Source organism: Nomascus leucogenys, chromosome 11 (assembly GCF_006542625.1).
Source record: "Nomascus leucogenys isolate Asia chromosome 11, Asia_NLE_v1, whole genome shotgun sequence".
In the NCBI taxonomy this organism is placed as follows: Eukaryota; Metazoa; Chordata; class Mammalia; order Primates; family Hylobatidae; genus Nomascus; species Nomascus leucogenys.
The window spans coordinates 41,621,896-41,644,483 of NC_044391.1; the positions used below are offsets into that span (position 1 = coordinate 41,621,896).

The 22,588-nt window shown below is 35.9% G+C and overlaps 1 protein-coding gene across 2 annotated transcripts in view; it reads right to left on the minus strand.

The window, feature by feature from the left end:
* MACC1 (MET transcriptional regulator MACC1) overlaps positions 1–22,588 on the minus strand; it is a 79,318-nt gene that overhangs the window by 17,058 nt on the left and 39,672 nt on the right. The window contains exons 2-5 of one of the 2 annotated variants that reach the window (XM_003252625.2): positions 14,441–14,505; positions 7,406–7,553; positions 4,892–5,014; positions 468–2,512 (exon numbers count right to left, since the gene is read on the minus strand). In XM_003252625.2, the coding sequence (XP_003252673.2) occupies positions 468–2,512; positions 4,892–5,006 (2,160 nt within the window). In that variant the 5' untranslated portion in view covers positions 5,007–5,014; positions 7,406–7,553; positions 14,441–14,505. The remainder of the gene's footprint in view (positions 1–467; positions 2,513–4,891; positions 5,015–7,405; positions 7,554–14,440; positions 14,506–22,588) is intronic. The other variant, XM_003252626.4, reaches the window with a different exon arrangement.

Below are 22,588 nucleotides of genomic sequence, written 5' to 3' on the forward strand. Positions count from 1 at the left end.
CTCCAGCCTAGGCAACAGACCCAGACTTTGTCTCAAAAAAAAAAAAAAAAAAAAAGAAAGAAAAAAAATCCCACACACACTGAAAAGTGGATCTCTAACAATGGCCAAGTTAGTTTTCTTTAGTTTGCTTTCATGTTATGGAGCCTCTCTGGTATCTTAAGAGTTGTCTAAATATTTGAGACAGGAAGAGAAGTCGTACCTGAACTGTTAAGCCCAGCACAAACAGAACTTTTAATTTTCTTTTAAAAGATGATCCCATTTTTGGGGGAAATCACAATTGAATCTCAAGTTTAAGAAACCAGTTTTATGATCATGTAGGAAAAACTATATTTGCTATAAAGTATCCTTAATGTATTTAAGACTGTTGAATTTTTAAACATTTCTCCTCTCACATGTTTGGTTATAAATATTGTCAAGTTAATATAATTCTTGATGGCAATTCATTAGTATGATCAAGCAATACTCACCACAGTAAGTTCATACAGAAACTTCCTTGTATTTCTCTCTGTGTGGCAATCTTCCTTTAACTTCTTTATAACATAAGAAACTTTTTCTGATTCTTTATCTGCTTGAATTTGATCAAAATCTTCCAGGGACAGATGTGAGTAACCCAGGACATCAGCTAAAACTTTCCAATCATAAACTTTTTCTGACACCAAGGTTAATACAACTGAGTAGATATAAGTCAATTTTTTTAAAGGCAGGACAATTTGTTCAAGAAGATTTCTGGTTGTAAAGACACTATCTGACATAAACATTACTTGCTGCTTTGAAATCACCTTGACATTTTTGCAGTGTACAAGTCCAATCTTACCTCTGAGTAGTCCTACATACCATTCCTTCACTTTGGACTGACCAATAGCTTTTACCTTACCTTCCCCGAGGAGAGCTATTGTGTCCCCTTTGAAATATTCAAGGAAGTAATCAATCTTGCTTTGTCTTAGCACTGCTTTCAGGGTTACCCCATAGTTGGTAAAGTTCAATGTTTTATCTTGAAATGTAGGATATTTAACAAGAATTTTTGGTGATAAAGGAGCAGACTTGATTTCTTCCTTCTTCTGCAAATAGCCTGGCAGATTCGAGAGTCTTTTTAGGTTTGGGTTTGGATCAGGAGTAGTGATAGAGAACTGTGCAACTAGTTCACCATTGAGAGGCTCCACCTGAACACAAAACTCAAACAAGTGCATCTCTCTGTGCTCAACTAAAGAAAATAAAAATTGTTGATGAACTACTTCACCTGCTTCCAACTGCTTTTGTTTAATTTCTTTCCTTTCTCCTTCTGTCTTTACTTCAAAATCAGGATCACAGGAAAAAACAGAAATACTTAAATCTTGTGGCTTGTCAAGTAAAAATGACTGCTTCCCCCAGAGCTGAAACACAACTGGAGATATTTTTTTTCTTCCACCCTTCTTAATATCAGAAATTGTAAGCTGTCCTGGCATATAACTGTGTCCACAAACTGTTAAAATAACAGTAAAACTGGGATGGATATATTTGGGTCCATAAATTCCAACTGAGGTGGTTTTGTGGATATAATCCCAAATGGTGGCAGCTGGTGACTGAAGAGCTTTAGCTTGTGCAGCAACCACTAGATACATGACCTGACTCAACTCAATTAGCTTGACTTGGATGGTGTCTTTATAAATGTAGCAGTTGCTTAAAACTTTAAAAGGGCCTTCTTTACCCAAGCTGTGTAAACACACCATTTCTGTCATGACTTGGCTGAAAGGATCCTTTCTCACTTCAGCCCCAATTTTCATCTCCAGCAAAAGGGCTTCCATTGTATTGAGGTTGCCTAACATGATTTCCAACAACGGGCTCACGGTGCATGAAAGATCATGGTTAAGCATGTGTGGCGGATCAAGGAAAGCCCTTAGAGACACCTCTTGGAATTCCCCCACAGCCACATGACCTTGGGGCACATGAACAGTGATGTCTGATTCAGGTAATTGTACTGACCCTCCTTGATGGTTTACTTTGCAAGTTATGGTGACCTCGGCAAGTTGTGTCTGGGCCCATCCAGGGCTCTGACTAATTGTATTCAAATCAAGGCAGGAGCGGGCCAGCTGGCGTTGACTTAACCAAGCCATTTTATAAGCCTCTCGATCATTTTTAAGCCATTCTAAGTCGTGTGGTAGGATCTGGTCAGAGTTATGTATACTCTGATGGGCATGTGCTGTGTCGTCTAAAATGTCCAGAAGTTCTGAGACACTTTTAGATCTTCCAGATTTTCTTGAGGAAGACTGCCTAAGTAACTGATGCACATCAAGTTCATCACCAGAGGAATCGAAAGAGTTTCCATTTTCTATTTCTCTAAAGAAAAGAAAAGGATCTTCCTTTAAGATGGAAATATTATTTCTCTTCCTGTTATTTCTTAGCTGAGTTATGTCATCCAAAAATGGGTTAGAAGCAGACAGTTGACTCCAGAATGGATTTTTAACTTTGGAAGCATTATTACCATGAAGGGTGAAAGCATCCGGCCAATTGTGAAGCAAGTCTGGGTCCTGGCATTCTTGTTATTTAAGGAAAGACAAAGCAAAACAAAGATAAGGTGGCATTCTGAGTTATAATGAAGATTAATTTTTCCCATAGCTTAAAAATTCAGGACTTACTTTTCATTTTTCTTTCTGATCTCTAGTCTACTAGCTAACACAAACTCAATGTCAAATTTGCTCAAATTTGTATGTAATGAGAAAAGAATATTTTTTCTACCAGGTTATTTTTTGAACATATGTAATGTTACTTTAAGACATCATGATTTATAAACTAAACAAATAAATATTTAATATGATATAATAATATATTTAACACATTTTCTTGAAAATGACTCAGCTAGCATGTGCTTGTGCTTTATTATTTTAGGTATCATGCTTACAAAAGCAAATTTCTGGTCAAATAGAATAAATCAGTTATTCAATTATCCATATTTTTCTAAACACTGAATTGTTGGTCTCATTACATTCAGAATATTAATTTAATATTCTCCTTTTCAGATAATATTGAATATGTAGAAAATATCAACTACATCTGTTAACATTTAAAATAATATTTAAAACAATATGCTAAATTAGAAAGTCATTAATTTATTAGATAATTCTATAACTTTGTATTGAAAAAAGTTAATAACATTAACATTTTTCAGGAAAAGGAATTCATAAAATTAACATTGAAAATTTAGACCACCATGAGTCTGGACAGCAAATCCACAGCCAACAAACATAGAAACGACAAATCACCATGTAACAACCAGAGATGACTGAAACCACTCTAAAATAATGAATGTGGATAGCTGCCTTTTTTAACACCGGAAAACATTCCAAAACTTTAGGGTGTTGGTGTATTTGCCAGCTTTATTTGCTGTACTTTATTTGTATTTGCCATTCAGTCTAGCTTTTAAGTGTATTTTATTCTTTTTCTCATTTTCAATGCACATTAGTTTTGCATCTATTTTGTGACCTGTTAGACGTGACACATTCTCTTTTTGTTTATTCCTTTATTCTAAATGAGTTCTAAAAACAGAATATTTTGGCAAAAATTGAAAAAAGCTGGAGAAATTTTGTAACATGCATACAGATAGCATGTGTTATTAAAAAGAGTTACCTATTGAAATGATAGTGTTTCTGGAGAAATTAAGCTTATAGACAGCATGCGTTATTAAAAAGAGTTACCTATTGAAAAAGAAAAAAAGAAAAATAAAATTTAGACCACCATTGGTTTTATTGATCAAAGGAATTCATTGCACTCAAGCTTGCAATGGCAAATAATAATTTTACCACTAGAAACTGAAGCATTATTACTTTGGAAAGTAAGTGTCTTAAGAATTTGTAACATTAAAATATTTACATTTCTATTATAAGAATTTCTAGATATCTCACAACACTAAAGCCATTTTTTGTGTGTGTAGAGCAACTCATACTTGGTCATTTCCTAGTAAATAATTATAAAGACTCTGTGTAGACTTTATGAAGCTAGTGCTGCTTTTAGCAACAGGCATAATAGCCAACCAAATTTTCAGAAGTTCTATTGAAAAAATAATTCAAGCAAACTGTCAGAATTTCTTTTGTTTAATATACGTAGAAACATTATCTTGATTGAAATATTTTTAAGTGTTATACGCTAAAATTTAGAAGATGGATTTTGAAAAATAAAGGTGGCATTTCTCTTACATTCACACTTTTCTTTAATACAGTTACCCTTAACTCTCTTAAAACTTACTTTTCCTCTGAGGATCAGGTTAATTTTTTGATGCTCCATGAAGATTTCCTAGGTCGACCAACCTTTAGAGAGCCTTTTTACCCCCAAATTCATTATAGTTATTGCATATAACACTCATTTATTAACAATATTTTTCCTTTTTATAATATTTATCATAATCTGTTGGCTGTGCTTTTTTGTTTGTTTGTTTGTTTTGTTTTGTTTTTTGTTTTGTTTTTTTGAGAAGGAGTCTCGCTCTTTCACCCAGGCTGGAGTGCAGTGGCCCGATCTCAGCTCACTGCAGGCTCCATCCCCCGGGGTTCACGCCATTCTCCTGCCTCAGCCTCCCGCGTAGCTGGGACTACAGGTGCCTGCCACCTCGCCCGGCTAATTTTTTTGTATTTTTCTGTAGAGACGGGGTTTCACCGTGTTAGCCAGGATGGTCTCGATCTCCTGACCTCGTGATCCACCTGCCTCGGCCTCCCAAAGTGCTGGGATTACAGGCGTGAGCCACCGCGCCCGGCCTGGCTGTGCTATTTTATTTTGCACATCTTTTTAACTATTTCTATGATAAAAACAATATTTTATGATTCTTTTCATCTTCCAAAGCATTTTCAGAGGTAGACCTTCAACAATCATTGGTGATGAATTTCATGTGCTTACATGGACAAATCGCAACAGTTATAAATTCCCATACCTGTAATATTGCAACTCTTTGAGAGTTTTCCAGCTTCCATGTCAATCAAATTTGCTTCAGACCTACTTTGTGCAATTCTTCCTAATGAAAAATGTTTTCTTTCAGTGATTAGCATTTTTCCACCTACAAAGTAAATAGATAAGTATTTTTTGTAAGCATACATATACATGCTGGCAGAGAAAATAAACTCAAAGACATCATACGTATTTCTGTAAAGAACTACATGTGAAAATCCTCTATATAAATCTTCTACTCCTGGTAGGATACTCGACTAGATATACTAAAATATGTATTAGCACTCCACTAAAAAATGATCAATTTCCAGATTAATACCAATAACCAAATCTGGAAATGTATTACTGATCCCATATAAAAGTAATTAATGAGAATCCCAAGGACAACAACAATAACAACAAAATAGTAAGTCGAAAACTAAGTAAATAAACATTTCCTGTTTGGTGATTGGAGGACTAAATATCACAAACTAAAAATTTTCCCTTAAATCCTTGTATACATTCGATGCAGTTCCATGAAAAATTGCACGTAAATGTAGATGTGTATTTGTTACTTCTTTTTTAATAGTTAAAATTTTATTTATTTCTTAATGGATAAAATTGTATGTATTTATTGCATAGAGCATATTGTTTTGAAGCATGTTGTTTAACAACACATACAGCAGCAATAACTTCTTAAGCTATTTTAATATTTATATATAGAAAAGCAAATAGCTAATACTCAAGATAATCCAGAACGAGAGCATGACAGAAGTAATATGCACTACCTATCAGATATCAGCATTTATTATAGATAGGCTCTAAGTAAGACAACATGGAAGTGGAACATAAATAGATGAAGGACATAGAATAGAGATCTCAGAACCAGACCCACCCTTATATGAAGGATTGATACATGGCGCAGGTGGCCATACAGAGTGGTGTGGAAATGGTGGATTATTCATTAAACAGTGATGTTGCCATTTGTTGTACATGCTAAAAAAAAAATTACGTTGATCACTGTCTCATCCCGTGCACAGAAAATAAATGCCAAGGGATTAAAAAACCTAAAAGTGAAAACAAAACCAATAAAATTTGAAAGATAGTCTAGAGATTGCCTTTATGTTTTCTGGGAAGGAGAGAATTTCTTAAACAGGGCACACGCACTTATGCAATATGCGAATCCGAAAAAATAAAACCACGCATTAGAATAAGACATCCTATATATCAAAGGACATCAGTAAAAACACAAGCCAAAACTAGGACAATTTATTTTCATTGCACATGACTGAAAAAGGAACAATAATTGGATTCCAAAATATATCAAAGATTCCCACAAATCAATAAACAAAATAAAACAACACTATAGAAATTTTTGAAAAAATTCTCTGAATGAACATTTCTCAAAAAATGGAAACACAAATGGTCCCTAGATATATGGAAATATGATCATTCTCATTGGTAATTAGGAAAACGCAAAATGAAACCCCAAGAAACACAATTTTTACCTACGAAATCTCAGACGTTTTAGTCTAGCAACACCAATTATTGACAAAGTATGTGCAACCAAGGGAAAGCCTATATACTCGTCGTGGAAGTGTCAATATGTGCAACCACTTGGAAGTTAATCTGACATTGTCTAGGAAATACGCTTACAGCCTAGTACCCAACAATTCCAATCCCAGTTATTTGTTTTAGTGAAAACTCTGCAGATGTGCCTCAAAGAGATATACATGAATATTCATTATATTATCAAGAAAACTGAAATCCCTAGGATATTCCCCAGAATATCCTTTGCCATATAAGTGGATAAATAAATTGTGGCATATTAACACAACGAAGTATCATACAACTATTGAAACAGATGAATCACAACTAAAAGTATGAACACATACTAGTAGTCAGTATCTCATGTCTGGGACTCAGCCTTCTTTACATATATAATTTCTCTTCATCCCATGATAACACTGAAAAATGGGTATTATAAATATGACTTTCAGAGTCTCAGCAATAGAATGTAACTAAACCACAAGATCAATTAGCAAGTGAGCCACTGACCAGAAGTCACTTGTTCACGTTATAACTACTATATGCAGCCCATAACTTAGGACGCCACATGCCCTATGTCAGACTCAAGATTCCCAAGGTACCTTCTGAGACTGTCCCACCTTCCAGTTCACACTTCCAGTTATTTTTCAAATTATCATTATTTATTTATTTATTTAGAGATGAAGTCTCGCTATATTGCCCAGGCTGGAGTACAATGGTGTGATCTCAGCTCACTGTGAGCTCTACTTCCTGGGTTCAAGTGATTCTCATGCCTGAGCCTCCAGAGTAGCTGGGATTCCAGGCACCCACCACCAGTCCTGTCTAACTTTCGTATTTTTAGTAGAGACAGGGTTTCGCCATGTTGGCCATGCTGGTCTCGAGCTCCTGACCTCAGGTGATTTGCCCACCTTGGCCTCCCAAAGTGCTGGGATTACAGGCATGAGCCACCACGCCCAGTTACTTTAAACCTTACTTTTTGTTCTCCTTTGTGTGTGTTGACCACATCTCCTTCACCTGTGACCCCTCCTTCTTTTTTGTTATACTCTTCTTTCTAGTTCTTGACTTTTTTTCTTTTCAAGTAGTTTATTTTATTTTTTAAAGAAACCAAAAGCTTTTCTGATCTATAAAAATGAAAGAAAAAATTAAAACAAGATGGAAAAGAGGGAAAAGGAATAAAAGAAAAAGAAAAGGAAAAGGAGGGAAGCATGTGTTTTCAGGCATGATAATTAAATAAATTCAAAAATTGTTTCATAAGGTGGCATGCTTAAAAAAATCCAATGTTGCAATAACAATTTGTTTCCCTGATTGGGGAAACTACATCGAGAAAATGGGTAAAATGTTGAATTATGCAATATTCAAATTGCACTGAAACCTCAAATTTCCTGGCAGACCTTCCAAATGCTGTGGTTGATTTTACCAAATATAATGTCCAAAATTAAAAGTTTTTAGCACAGAATAAGTAGCCAAAACTTTGAGGTAGAAAAGCTGAGCTCAAGTTCCTCAGCAAAATGTAACAAACTAAATTAAAATGAGGAACAAATGTCTAAATGGAAAAATATTTTCGAAAAGATAAAATATATTCTTAAAAAATCAACTTAGTAAACTACCTAAACTCTTTTATTTTTTATGAGGAAAGAGCAAAATGAGCAATATGTACTGAGGATTACTTTGAGGCAAATAACCGTTGATATGAAAAATAGTTATAACCAAATGGAATGTAGGTAGAAGTCCTCAACCACATGAAAACCAGGAATGATGCCTTATGCAGCTTTGACCTTGAAGGATCATAACCTCTCAGAAACAAAGGCACCAAATAGTCATTAGCTGAGATTCTCTGTGGATTATCCTTATTCTCCAGGCACTCAAGCAGGTCTTCACTGTCCTTCAGGGCAGTTGTTCCAAATCTCAGTGGCACCAGGATCACTTGGAAGGCTTAATCAAACAACCCTTTGGAACCACCCCAGTGTTTCTAATCCAGAAGGTCTGGGATTGTGCACAAGAATTTTATTTCTAACAAAGCTGTCAAATGATGCTGATGCTGTGGTTCGGTTCCAAGGGGCACATGTTGAGAACCACATTCTGAAAGCCATTCTAAAAGCTCCTTCCCTAGCCAAATGGTTTCCCTAGCCACTCTCACTATCCCCCAACAAATCCTCTCTCTCATAATCCTTCTCTACACAAACACATCCCTCCATCCCTCACAGTACCATCCTAAATCTAAATTTTTTTCTATGAATCCAAGGAGAGGTGGTTTAGGGTAAAAAAAAAAAAAAAAAATCCTTGACTGGAAGGACAAAGATCTGCCCGGATCATGGCATTGCTTGTTTACACAGGTGCAAATCACATTAGCCACATTTAGCATTTCCCTATGTTTTTTTTCCAGTTAAACCCCATACTCAATGACAATTGCTGCCCAAAACAGGATTTTTTTTTTTTTACTTTGTCTAGAGAAACATAAGTCAGTCTTTGTTGGAATGAGTAAATGAGAATAGAGTACTCTAGTATTCATTTAATTTGGGACATGGCTTTTCAATGTGCCTTTTAAAAACACATGCTGATTTTGCATGATCCATTACTTTTTTCCTTAAGAAACCAACAAAGTTTTGCCCTTATTTATTTTACCATTTAAACTAGGCCCTAAGCAACTAGAAACATTTGCCAAATGTACAACTTAGCAAAAAAGTCAGAAGATATTTTTTTGTGAGGGTAAGGGGTGGGGAGCAATGCAGTGTTTGGCATAAGTAACCAAGAAAACAATACACTTGAAAGAATTATTTCATTAAAATGTGTCCTTTGCATGCACACGTATGTTTATTGTGGCACTATTCACAATAGCAAAGAGTTGGAACCAACCCAAATGTCCAACAATGATAGACTGGATTAAGAAAATGTGGCACATATACACCATGGAATACTATGCAGCCATAAAAAAGGATGAGTTCATATCCTTTGTAGGGACATGGATGAAACTGGAAAACATCATTCTCAGTAAACTATCGCAAGGGCAAAAAACCAAACACCGCATGTTCTCACTCATAGGTGGGAATTGAACAATGAGAACTCATGGACACAGGAAGGGGAACATCACACTCCGGGGACTGTTGTGGGGTTGGGGGAGGGGGGAGGGACAGCATTAGGAGATATACCTAATGCTAAATGACGAATTAATGGGTGCAGGAAATCAACGTGGCACATGGATACATATGTAACAAACCTGCACATTGTGCACATGTACCCTAAAACCTAAAGTATAATAAAAAAAAAAGAGAAAAAAAAATAGGGTTAATAAAACAAACAAAAAAAAACAAAAACAAAAAATAAATTAAAAAAATAAAATAAAATGTGTCCTTTGAATCGTTTATGGTAGTAATTACATAGTGAAAATTGCTAGTGTTAGTCAGCTGGCAGGTTCAAAGTATTTTCCAATTAGTCCTTGAATACCTGAAACCTCGGTGATTTCCATGAATTTGTACTGTATTTACCTCTTGATCTATGTGATAATAAAAACATGTCCATGTAGGCTATAACTCTTGCAGGTGACTGCAAATACTAAAATGTCATGAGAGCAACTGTTGGACTAGTAGACTTTTCCTTCACCCACCAAATGTCAAACCTGCCCAAGTAACATTGTATTACTTGTAAATGCAACCAGTATTTTTTTAAAAAGGCCCACAAAGGAATCATAATCAGCTGATGATACACACCTGGTATGATTTTACTGGACATTACCATGCTGTGAGTGGCCTTACTGGATCTTACCCTAGGGCAACTTCTGATGGACTAGGGGTATTCTCTGACTGGTAATTTTTAATAATATACACCATACACAAGCACACTTTCTCCCAGTTATTAAATACTTCGAGTGTTCCAGCTGATTATTCTGACCAAATATTTAAAAGACCTGACAGGGCAAATGTCAGCAGTTACTTTTACCCAAGGCAAAGAGTTTCAGAAGATTCTCCAGGGAAGGGAGCAGGTCCCCCAGTGCATTAAGCGGTATTAGAAATCCATAATAATTTCTATGATACCTCCAATCCTGGGAACTCAAAACATTTCATCAATATGTCATCTTGTTAATATCACCAGGTCAAGATGTCTATCACTTCTTTCTATCTTATTATCCTTCCATCACTGGCAGAACTGAAGTTCAGGAAAATCATAACAATTGTGCAGCATAACATCATATTAGTGAGACTAAATCAGGGATATAAAAACAGTAGGTCAGAAACTGTTTGATGTGCAGCTTAGTAATGTAGTCAAGGAACATTTCCAGAAACCTAGATCTGGAAGAAAAGGTATAAAGGACTCTCTGAACAGATACACAAAAGGAATATCTTGGGCCTGTAAAAAATAAAAAAGATAAAAGATAATCATAAGGGCTATTATTTATTATTTATTTGGAGCTTGCCACACTTCTGGTATCATGCATGGCTCTTCTTGTTTACTTGCAACAATTCTAGAAAGTTGGCTCTACCATCATCCTTATTTTTTTTTAATTTATTATTTTTTCAGTGGAGATGGAATCTTGCTCTGTCACACAGGCTGGAGTGCAGTGGTGCAATCTCAGCTCACTGCAACCTCCACCTCCCGGGTTCAAGCGATTCTCCTACCTCAGCCTCCTGAGTAGCCAGGACTACAGGCGCACGCCACCAGGCCCAGCTAATTTTTTGTATTTTAGTAGAGATGGGGTTTCACCATGTTGCCCAGGCTGGTCTCGAACTCCTGAGCTCAGGCAATCTGCCTGCCTCAGCCTCCCAAAGTGCTAGGATTACAGGCATGAGCCACTATGCCCGGCCTCCATTATCCTCATTTTAAAGGTAGGGAAATAAAGTCTTAGGGACATTATATGCCCAAGATTAAAAAGCTACTAAGTAGCAAACCCATCTTTGAACTTAAGGATACTAGATACTAGCAAACATTTTTTAACTCTACACAACACTTTCTACCTATAGCTTAAAACTTCTCTTCCAGAGGAAGTGAAATTTGAGACTATACCCTGGGCCCGTTGCTGGAGAGTAGTATCAAGCCGCAATGCTGATTCCAGAAGATCGCCAAGTTCACAGCAGGACCTGCATCATGGGCATGTGACCTGTGCAACAACACAGAGCCCCACTCTCGGATAGGCCCCATGCTTGGTGTAATGCTCTGCCACTGCCATTTTGAAATACCTAATATGTTTTGATCAAGAGGCCCCATATTTTCATTTTTCACTGGTGCTGCAAATTATGTAGCTGGTCCTGGTTCATAGAGTTGGCAACCTTTACTCTTCAGACCCAGAGAAATGACTAAAATTACAAGGGGCCATGAAGAAAGGAGAAAAGCATTATTTCGGATGAGGAATGCTCGTTTTACAGATGATGAAGCCAAGCTGCAGAGAGGTTGATAGGTATTTGTCTTTTTTATTTGAATTCCCTACAGTATGTTCATTTTACACGTGCGTGTGCATGCACATACCCACAACACATATGCCCTTCCTTGGCTTAAAAATATTTTGGGAAATTTACAAATAGTCAAATAACACAATGAGTTTAAACAACAAGTAAGTGTATATTATTCTTCAGTAAAAAAAAAATTAAAAACAAAGTAAATGAATAAATAAGGGTGACATTTGCAGGAAGTTGGTAGGACAACTTCAAATAAAAGCAACTTCACAAACATCATGCTGTAAATTCCAGTATATCCACTAGCAGTAGCCCACACATTTGGCTCTCCACTTTCTGAAAGTGACCAAAATAAGGCAAACATGATTAGTTACAAGCTTCACAGTGATCATAGGATACAAAGAAGCCACTTAACAGCAGCACCAGCAATACCCGGAATAAAGAGGGGTGAAGAGGAGCACGTAACTACTGGGGACAACATCCTTGGTCCCGCCTTTTACAGTATGTTCAACAGTAAATCTCTTTAATGGAACTCTTTCTTAATGTGTGTTGATGTCATCTCACCCAAAGGCAATTCTGTCAAGTCAGGTGGGGAAGAGTGGGCCCAGCTAGACAGCTATCTGCCTCCCTATTCTAAGACAAGCACACATGTCAGGTTACAATCCCAAAAGGACAGGACCTAGTCCAGTAAAGCCCACTATACTTGGTTCCTCTCAACAGAGTTTCCCTTTCTACTTTTCAAGTCAGAGCTGACTGAGACATTCTAGGCCTAAGATCCAGAGCAGCTTTTTCTCTTGAAGACCCAAACAATTCACTAAGTTAAAGATGGGAGTCACATTCTCTTGTGAAAATAGATGAGTAAATTTGAGATGACAATTGAGATGAGTAGCTAAAATGTAGCCTGAGATAGAGATCATTCTACCTCTGCATGCTGTGCCATGATAGGGACTGCAGTTTTCCTCAGAAACAGTTCTGTTACTGCTCCCACACAAGAGCATACATTTCCAACTTTCAAGGCCACAGAGCAAAGCTGTAGTACTTTCATTGTGAAAAACATTTAATGACTTCTTTTACCTAATCCCCACTGTTGCCATAAAATATTCCCAGTGATATGTCTCTCAGGTTTAACTTTAAGCAATAGATGTTTCAAGCAAACTCTGAGAAATAAATTAGCTACAAATCTTGTCCCTGGGATTGGGCAAGTTTAATTATTGCAAGAGTAGTTGGATATGACTTTGTGTAGTTATGGACCTGCAGTCATTTTTCTTTCCTGTACCCTTCAATGCAAAAGACGTTTTCTGGGTTGTATTTTTCAAAAGATATAAAGATCAACCCCCAATTCAGAAGGGGTGGACAAGAGGGGGGGTTTATAGTGTGGCTAATAAAGCTGTAACTGTAGGGTCTTCACTTGCATGGTCTTTTCTAGCGAACTGAGCCAAATTCTGTATTTGTTTTCTCTGCAAAGCTCCACTGCTTCCTAGAACACTTGACAGTAAATCAGGAGATCTCACTGGTTGTCATCAATCAGCAATGTCTTTCCTTTCGTTTATGTAAATGCATCTTTGTAAAGTAGAAAGAATATAGGCTTTGGAGTTAGAATTCTCTGGTTACAGTCCTTCTAGTATAAACTTGGAAAAGTTACTAAACATTTCTGGAACTCTACTTATCATCATTAAAAAACTAAACTAAAATAGATAATAATTAGTATTACTATCAACATATAATAACCCCACATGCTGTTCATAATGGTCAAATGAAATACTGTATAAAAAGTGGCACAAGAGGACCCCTTGCTTTTCCTCTGGTCTCTCCCTCCTGATTATCCCAGTGCATATAGAAATAACTTTGCCAACTGGGCCCATTCCAGAATCTTCTCCTCTCGATCAGATGGCTTGAGACTCCAATCTCTGATAGCTTACAAGTTGTGTCTTGGGACCCTGTATCCTATTCTTCACCCTTCATAGAAAATTTTACCAGTGCCATGATTCCTGCCAAAAGAGTGACTGGACTCATCACAGGAGAGGGACTGGAGTGCAATAGAAAGAATGCAGTCTTTGAAAACAGACCGACATAACTTCAGACCAATGCTTAGAAATGAATTCACTGGTCTTAGCACCATTTTCTAATCTACAAAATAAGGGTAAAATATTGTCTTCAAAAAGTGGTTACAATGATACGTGAAATATATCTCAATAAAGCTTTTCAAAAAAATTATTGTAAATATTAAATTAAATAACATAAATCCCCAATGAACAGTTGCTGTTTAAAATGATAATTCTTCTCTGTTTTTCACCTCTGTGCCAATTCTGTTGATCTTAGCCAATGTAATGAGTGGTTACTGACAAAGATATGTGAAGAGTATTGGAAAAGAGGAAACAGAATAAACACTGAAAGTTTGTCATTTTAGCTTAATAGATTATTAAACTTGACAATACTTTTCACCTCTCTGAAGGGGTAATGTAAAAATTATTGTATCATTTAAAATTAGATTTGTATTAGTACTTTTGCAGTAAAATCAAGTATTTTTAGCCAACACTTGCTCAGTTCTTACTGTATGGAATTAATTGTAAGATTCCCAGCATTCTTTGCCAAGAGAAAAACACTCTTGACATTTTGTGTATACCCACAGTTTTCCTTGGTTTGAACTTGAAACACTGATGTGAATCATTTGCATATCATCTGACAAGGCTACCTACTTGAAAGAGAATAAACATGAATCTTTGTTCACACTAACGTTTGCTATGAGAAAGAGCCTATGAATAAAATTTGGTAGAATGGGCAAGATTAAAGAGAGATTCATTACACCACACCATCCAATTCATAAAGCAGGAAGTTCCCTTAAATTCTCAACAATTGATTACATCTAGTTTTTAATGTTTCAGGGAATCACAGTGTGTCTATTTGTTATTTTTGTAAACAGAACGGTGTGCAACAGTATGAACTCTTTGTCAAAGCACTGACTTGAAAAATACTAATGTGCATACATGTGTGCATATATCTATTCAGAAATATAGACAGCTAATAGAGAAAGATGGATATTGATATAGACATATATATGATTCAGCTGACCAAAAATATTTTTGTTATTATTAATGCTCCACTGCTTTCTGATTACTAGAAACTGGAAGATTATTTTATTTTCTTTTTTTTTGAGGCAGAGTCTTGCTCTGTCACCCAGGCTGGAGTGCAGTGGCGCTATCTTGGCTCACTGCAAGCTCCGCCTCCCGGGTTCACACCATTTTCCTGCCTCAGCCTCTCGAGTAGCTGGGACTACGTGTGCCCGCCACCATGCCCGGTTAATTTTTTTTGTATTTTTAGTAGAGACGGGGTTTCACCATGTTGGCCAGGATGGTCTCGACCTCCTGACCTCGTGATCCACCTACCTTGGCCTCCCAAAGTGCTGAGATTACAGGCATGAGCCACCACACCTGGCTGATTATTTTCTTTCTTAGAGACAACTATAGCTTTTTTTTTTTGAGATGGAGTCTCGCTCTGTCGCCCAGGTTGGAGTGCAGTGGTGTGATCTCAGCTCCTTGCAACCTCCACCTCCCAGGTTCAAGCAATTCTTCTGCCTCAGCCTCCCATGTAGCTGGGATTACAGGTGCCCCCCACCATGCCCAGCTAATTTTTGTATTTTTAGTAGAGCTGGGGTTTCACCATATTGGCCAAGCTGGTCTCGAACTCCCGACCTCAGGTGATCTGCCCACCTCGGCCTCGCAGAGACAATTACATCTTCAAAATTTCATTTATTTCAACACAGTATCAAGTAGTGATGTGAGATACAAGAAGTCTGGAGGAAAAAGCTGAGAGAGAGGAAAACTGCCCTGGGTAAGAAAGGAAACCAACTGAGGAGACTGAGGATTGGGACAAGTGATTGCAGCCTAAAAGGGAAATACGAAATAAAAAGGCATAACTAATGAGAATATTCTGAGTGAAATACTGAGAGGTATGCATTGTCAACCCTAATATCTAGTTCTCCCACACATCTTCAGAAAAATCTATGCTACTCACTGATTCAGGAAACATTTATAGTGTAAAATAAGAGGTGTTGAGTCCAACTTAATGGCAGGAATAAAAGGAAAACACAGCTGCCCAAATGAACATACGGGTTACAAGTAGGGTGAGCTGCCATTGATCTGGGTTTGCCCAGGACTGCCCTGTTTTAAAATCAAAACCTCTCAGTCCAGAGCAAACCAGGATGGCTGGTTACCACAGTTACAGGAACATGTTAGTATATAAGTACATAGTCCAACATGAAGAATGTAAAATATTCCATGTAAATCTCTTTTCTATCTGTATGGATTTTTAAAGTATTTTAAACCATCATGAGAAAGAAAATAAAATATATAAATATATATACACAAATATATATACACACATATATACACACATTTGAGCTATATAGGAATGACTTTAATTTCATGTTTAAATTAATTATGTTTTGTTATTCTACTTTCAGGTGTTAAATTCTAGTGGAAAGAGAATAAAATACAAAATAAAATACAAAAGAAACCATCCAGAATAGAATAGGCAGAATTGTCCATCACTGTCATTTTTAATTCTTTCAATCGACCTAAAAGTTGAACCCCGTCATTTAACCGCCCGAAGTGACAGTGAACCTCTCCAAGAAGGAGCTCTTCCTCTCCTTTCTCCTCCATCCCCCCTTTATTTAATGCATGTGGAATACTCAAGGTCAGGAGCCTATCTCCTTGCTGAGAGCCTGTGCTGCTCTGGGGAAGCTAGTGGGTTCCTTGTGATCAGCTGGGGAGACGGGAAAAAGCCTCAGAGTTGTCCCCACAGCACCACCTGGTGCCAGGTTGGGGTCTTCCTGGACTGCTGTTTAGGAGTTTCGTCCTGTTCTTGCTTTCTACCTCGTTATCATTTTCCCTAAACAGTTTAGTATAAAATTGGGGTTCTCAACCATTCCTCTGCATCAAAATCAATTTCAGAGCTATTTTTAAAAATACAGATGCCCAGAAATCATCCCAAAAAACTGAGATGGATCCCAGGCTTCATTTATTTTTATAAACAGCTTCTGGGAGATAAATTGAGAGCCACCAAATCATAATTATGAGGTGATAATATACATGTTTTGCTTTGTTTTATAAAAACATATTATTAAACATAATAAAATTATATGGCAGCTGAAGATGCCCATCCTTACCCTGGCACAAACATGTCTCGGGCCACTGCTAGACATAGGATTTCACTATGATAAAGGAAAAATTTACAGCTCTCTTTCTTGGGGCATGGCCCTTTCTAGTATAGCCTTGTGATTATAGGAAAGATCAGTTTTATTCCAGGTTTTAGGGACAAATTCTTCCTCCCTTAGTGTGATTGTCAGGGTCAATATCTTTGTCTTCTCTTTCCCTTTGAATTGTAAGATCTAGATAGTGATACTTCTGGATAGTAAGGTGATGTAAAGGTTGCCTTTGGCAAAAGTCCTTGTTCTGCCTCTAGCTTATGCAAAAAGTGCATTGCAAATAGAGTGTGAGCTCAGCCACTCATAAAATTGTGTGTTTGCCTAGCATTATCTGCTTCAAACCTATTGTGCTAATGGACAATCTGATCTTGGGTCCTAGCCACATACCTTCTTGGTCCAACTAACCAGTAGTCTCTAAAATGTAAGAAATTCATTTAAATGATGGTGCCATTAACCTGTTTTAGTACTGGCTGGGATCACTGAGGTTGATGCTCTTGGGTATGATGGGGAAACTAGCTCTGGAAGTGAGGCTAAAGGAACTCTCCTGTCTTTTGAGGAGCAGTTGCGTCACATGAATATGTTCATAACATGGATAACTGCCTGCCTTTGCATATATAGATTCAGATTTGATTCATAAAAATTGGTTTGGGTATATGGTTTCAAAGAAGTAGGTAAGTTCATGGATGGTTAGTTGGATGAACAGACAACAATATTTAGCACTTAAGTGTGACTTCCTGATGATCTGAGGTTGCCTAAATCACAGGGATTTTCTCAATCCTCTTTGGACCCCAACACTTAGCATAATTCTAGAATAAGTTATGAATAAATATTGGCGTAATTATTAAAATTAAATGATAATGCAATATGTGTATAAAAACAAAAGAGACAGAATTTGTCAGTGAATAAGATGACAGCTCATCTGTAAGAATCGTGTTGGGAACTTTTTCCCCAATCAGCATCTGGCAAAACTTAAATGTTTCAGGGGAAGGAATGTGAGAAGTTCATTTTAAAACTTCTAGGATCAAATACAATGAATCTACTGTTTGAATTCAGATATGAGAAAGAAATTTTAAAATGGTTAACTAAATTTCATGGCCCCAGCAAAATCAATGTTATAAAAATATAACTATAAGGGAAATTGCAGATATTATAATGTCATGTGCAAAAGCAAGGTATAAAATATTTTATATTGTATAATGCCTTGTGTGGGTATACAAACATATACAGCTTGTGGAGTTTTTTAATAAAGAAAAGTATGAGAAGAATAAAATAAAATTCTCACCCCCAAAATCTACTATTGATGTTTTGTTTCATGTGTATTACTTCAAATGGCATTTCCCCATTCACATAAAATATTATTATAAAGGAAAATATAAAGCATATAGTAAAAGTATGTATTGTGTGGGTATCTCTGAATGCGAAATAATGTTCACATTTGTGTATGACCATTCATGGTATCAACATCCATTTAAATACTCTTTTCCCTTTGCCTTTCAAGAATAATTTACAACCTTAAATAAAAAAAATATGTATTTGTTATTTTGTATTTCTTTTGCAAAATCCTTTACTACCATTTTCCCAGTTTTCTGTTGATGAACTAGAAAAATATTCTAATACTAAATATATCAACCCTTTATATGTTGCATATCACATATCCCAAATATCATCTCCCAGTATCTTCTCAGTTCTTCTATTTTATTTATGATATTTTATGTCATATTCTAATTTTATGTTGATAAATCTATAAATCTTTTCTGATTTGGCCTCTGTTTCTATATTTATGGTTAGAAAGATATGATCTACCCTGAGATAAAATGAATATTAACTTATATTAGCTCCTGATTCCTTCTGGCTTTAACTTTTTTTGATGAACTCTTTAACCCAGCAATATTTTATTTTGGTATATGATGCAAAATTTATGGCATTATTTTCCAAACTATCCATTATTCCAACAACCATTAAAAGAAATCTGTTACCACCAATATCATAAAATAAATGTGTGTGAAAATGTACAAAATATATACATACATTTAATCAATGTTTTGGTTTTTCTCTTCTTTTTCATGGATCATCAACTTTAAAATATGACAGGCAAAGGCAGATTTAAAAAATTGATCAAGCAATAGAACATAAAAAACACTTATAGGTTATTTTCAAAGATGTCTGCATCTAATATACATAACTCTTGATATATTTTCAAATGTATTGCAAAATCAGCATTTTCATATAATTGCATATATGTTCATGAAACTATATATGTATAGCTATATATTCATATATCAGGGGGTTTTGTGGCTCTAGCACTGGTAAATAACCAAGAAAAATTTTAGGTAACATTTCATCCTCTCACCAGAAGACTGTCACTGTGTTTAATCTTAAAAGCAGGCTTTTATTCTATTTCTCCTTCTTATCCTTTACTTGGATGAAGAAATAGCATTTTAACATGACTCTTGGCCCCCATGATAAAACCTAATGCTACTCAAACAAATTTACAAGAAAAAACCAAACAACCCCATCAAAAAGCAGGCGAAGGATATGAACAGACACTTCTCAAAAGAATACATTTTTGCAGCCAAAAAACACATGAAAAAATGCTCATCATCACTGGCCATCAGAGAAATGCAAATCAAAACCACAATGAGATACCATCTCACACCAGTTAGAATGGCCATCATTAAAAAGTCAGGAAACAACAGGTGCTGGAGAGGATGTGGAGAAATAGGAACACTTTTACACTGTTGGTGGGACTGTAAACTAGTTCAACCATTGTGGAAGTCAGTGTGGCGATTCCTCAGGGATCTAGAACTAGAAATACCATTTGACCCAGCCATCCCATTACTGGGTATATACCCAAAGGACTATAAATCATGCTGCTATAAAGACACATGCACACGTATGTTTATTGTGGCACTATTCACAATAGCAAAGACTTGGAACCAACCCAAATGTCCAACAACGATAGACTGGATTAAGAAAATGTGGCACATATACACCATGGAATACTATGCAGCCATATAAAATGATGAGGTCATGTCCTTTGTAGGGACATGGATGAAACTGGAAACCATCATTCTCAGTAAACTATCGCAAGGACAAAAAACCAAACACCACATGTTCTCACTCGTAGGTGGGAATTGAATAATGAGAACTCATGGACACAGGAAGGGGAACATCACACACTGGGGACTGTTGTGGGGTGGGGGGAGGGGGAAGGGACAGCATTAGGTGACATACCTAATGCTAAATGACAAGTTAATGGGTGAAGCACACCAACATGGCACATGGATGCATATGTAACAAACCTGCACATTGTGCACATGTACCCTAAAACTTAAACTATAATAATAATAATTTAAAAAAAGAAAAAAAAACCTAATGCTAATATGTGTGCTGACAGTGAAGCTGGAGCAGCCTTAAATCAATTCCTTAGAACTATTTGGAATATAGCAAATATAAAGCTGGAACAATAATAAAAATCTTTCCATTGTAGGCTACAAAGAAAAGACAACACTAAAAATCAGAGATCAGTGTTAGAAGTGGGTTCTACAAGTGACCTCTTCAATATCCTTCGGTATTTTTCCACCTCTTGAGCCTCTGTTTATGCTGTGGTGCCCATCTCATAGGGCAGGTGTGGAAATCAAGTCAGATATTAAAGATGATAGTCATTTGTAAACTGTAAAAAAATTACTAAGTACAACAAATGTTCTCTCAAAACTTATTAATAGAGTATATTTTTAGGTTTCTGAATAGACTATTGTTTTATGGTCAGATTATAATTTAATTTCATTTTACAACGTATACATAAAACATCATGTTGCACATCTTAAATATATACAATCTTCATCAATTATACCTCAATAAAACTCATAAAAAGAAAAGATAGAGAAGTCTATACATGAGATAAAATGGCATAGAACTGTAGCAGGATTAATTAATCTGTCAAGTCTCGCTGTTGATGATGGCAGTGCCAGATTCAGCCCCTATTGAATTGATCAAGTCTATTGTTTGCAAAGCCTGGATTACTAATCATCATGTTTCTCAGTTCTTTGAAAATAGGGATAAAATAATAGTCAATTTAAAAGATTAGCCTTATGCAATGTCTTTTAAAAATTCAACATAAACTTGCCATGTGCCCAGCCATCACCCTGGATGTTTATCCCAGAGAAATGAAAACTTATTTTCATAGAAATGTATTTGCACAATTGTTTATAGCAGCTTTGTATTTAATAGCCCCAAACTGGAAACAACCAAAATGTCCCTCAGTGAGTAAATGATTTAAAGAACTGTGTTACATCCATACCATGAAATATTACACAACTATAAAATGAAAGAAACTATTAACACATGCAACAACTTAGATACATCTCAGGCATTATGCTGTGTGAAACAAGCCAGTCGCATAAGGTATGATTTCATTTACATGACATACTCTAAATGATAAAATTATAGCGATGGCGAGCAGATTAGTGGTGCCAGAGAATAGGGATGGTGAAGGGAAGAGGAGTAGATGTAACTATAAAGGGGTACCACAAGGGAGATCTTTGTAGTGACGAACTGGTTTTGTATCTTAATAGCACTGGCAGTTATACAAATCTACACATGTGATAAAATGTCAAAGAACTATACATACACACCTTGTACCAGTGTCAACTTCCTGGTTTTGATATTGTGCTACAGTTATGTAAGATAGTCCCTTTAGGGGAACTAGATGAAAGGTATATAGGATTTTGTACTGTCTTTCCAAATTCCTGGGACTCTATGATTAGTTTAAAATAAAAAGTCAAAAAACTGGAAATACACAAGCACAGAATGTCTGAAATTAAATAACAAATGATAACATTAGGCCTGAAGTTTGTCTCTTTGTATCTAATTATATCAACTTTTTAAACTATGCTGTTCAAATACACTCTATTCTTATAATTATTTTATACCTGTTTAATTTTTAAGTTTCTGTTGATGTGATAACATTTCCCACCATGATTTTGAAATTGTCTCAGTTTGTTATAATTCAGTCAGTTTGTGCTTCCTATATTAAATAGTTTAGGGCTTTGCTGTTAATCCATGTAACTATGTGAAGGTTATATTTTCTTAGGATTTTTTCTTTATTTTTCTCTTGTGTTTCTCTTTATCCCTATAAGTGCTTTTTTGTTTCAATTTATATTTTATGTGGTATTAATATTGCTATACCAACTTTATTTTGATTATTGTGCTTTATCATTTTAACACACATTTTTTTCACAGTTTAGTATCTCTGAAATCATGATGCATACGCAATTAACTTCAGAATTTAACTGGCTTTGTTTTTTTTTGATATTATGTAAAATAATAATGCATCTTATGGGGGAAGTCTTAAATCTGATGAAATAAGTATTTACCTGACATATTTTTTCCCATCTTCTTATTTCAACCATTTGACTGGTTGTCCAGTCCCAAATTGCTGGACTTTTTTAAACAATTCACACTGACCGGCAGTCTTCACCTTTAAATAGTTGAGTTCCATCCCTTTAAAATCATTTAAAAACATGATTTTTAAATTTATCTCCATTACCTTATTTTGTGTTTACTTTTTTAC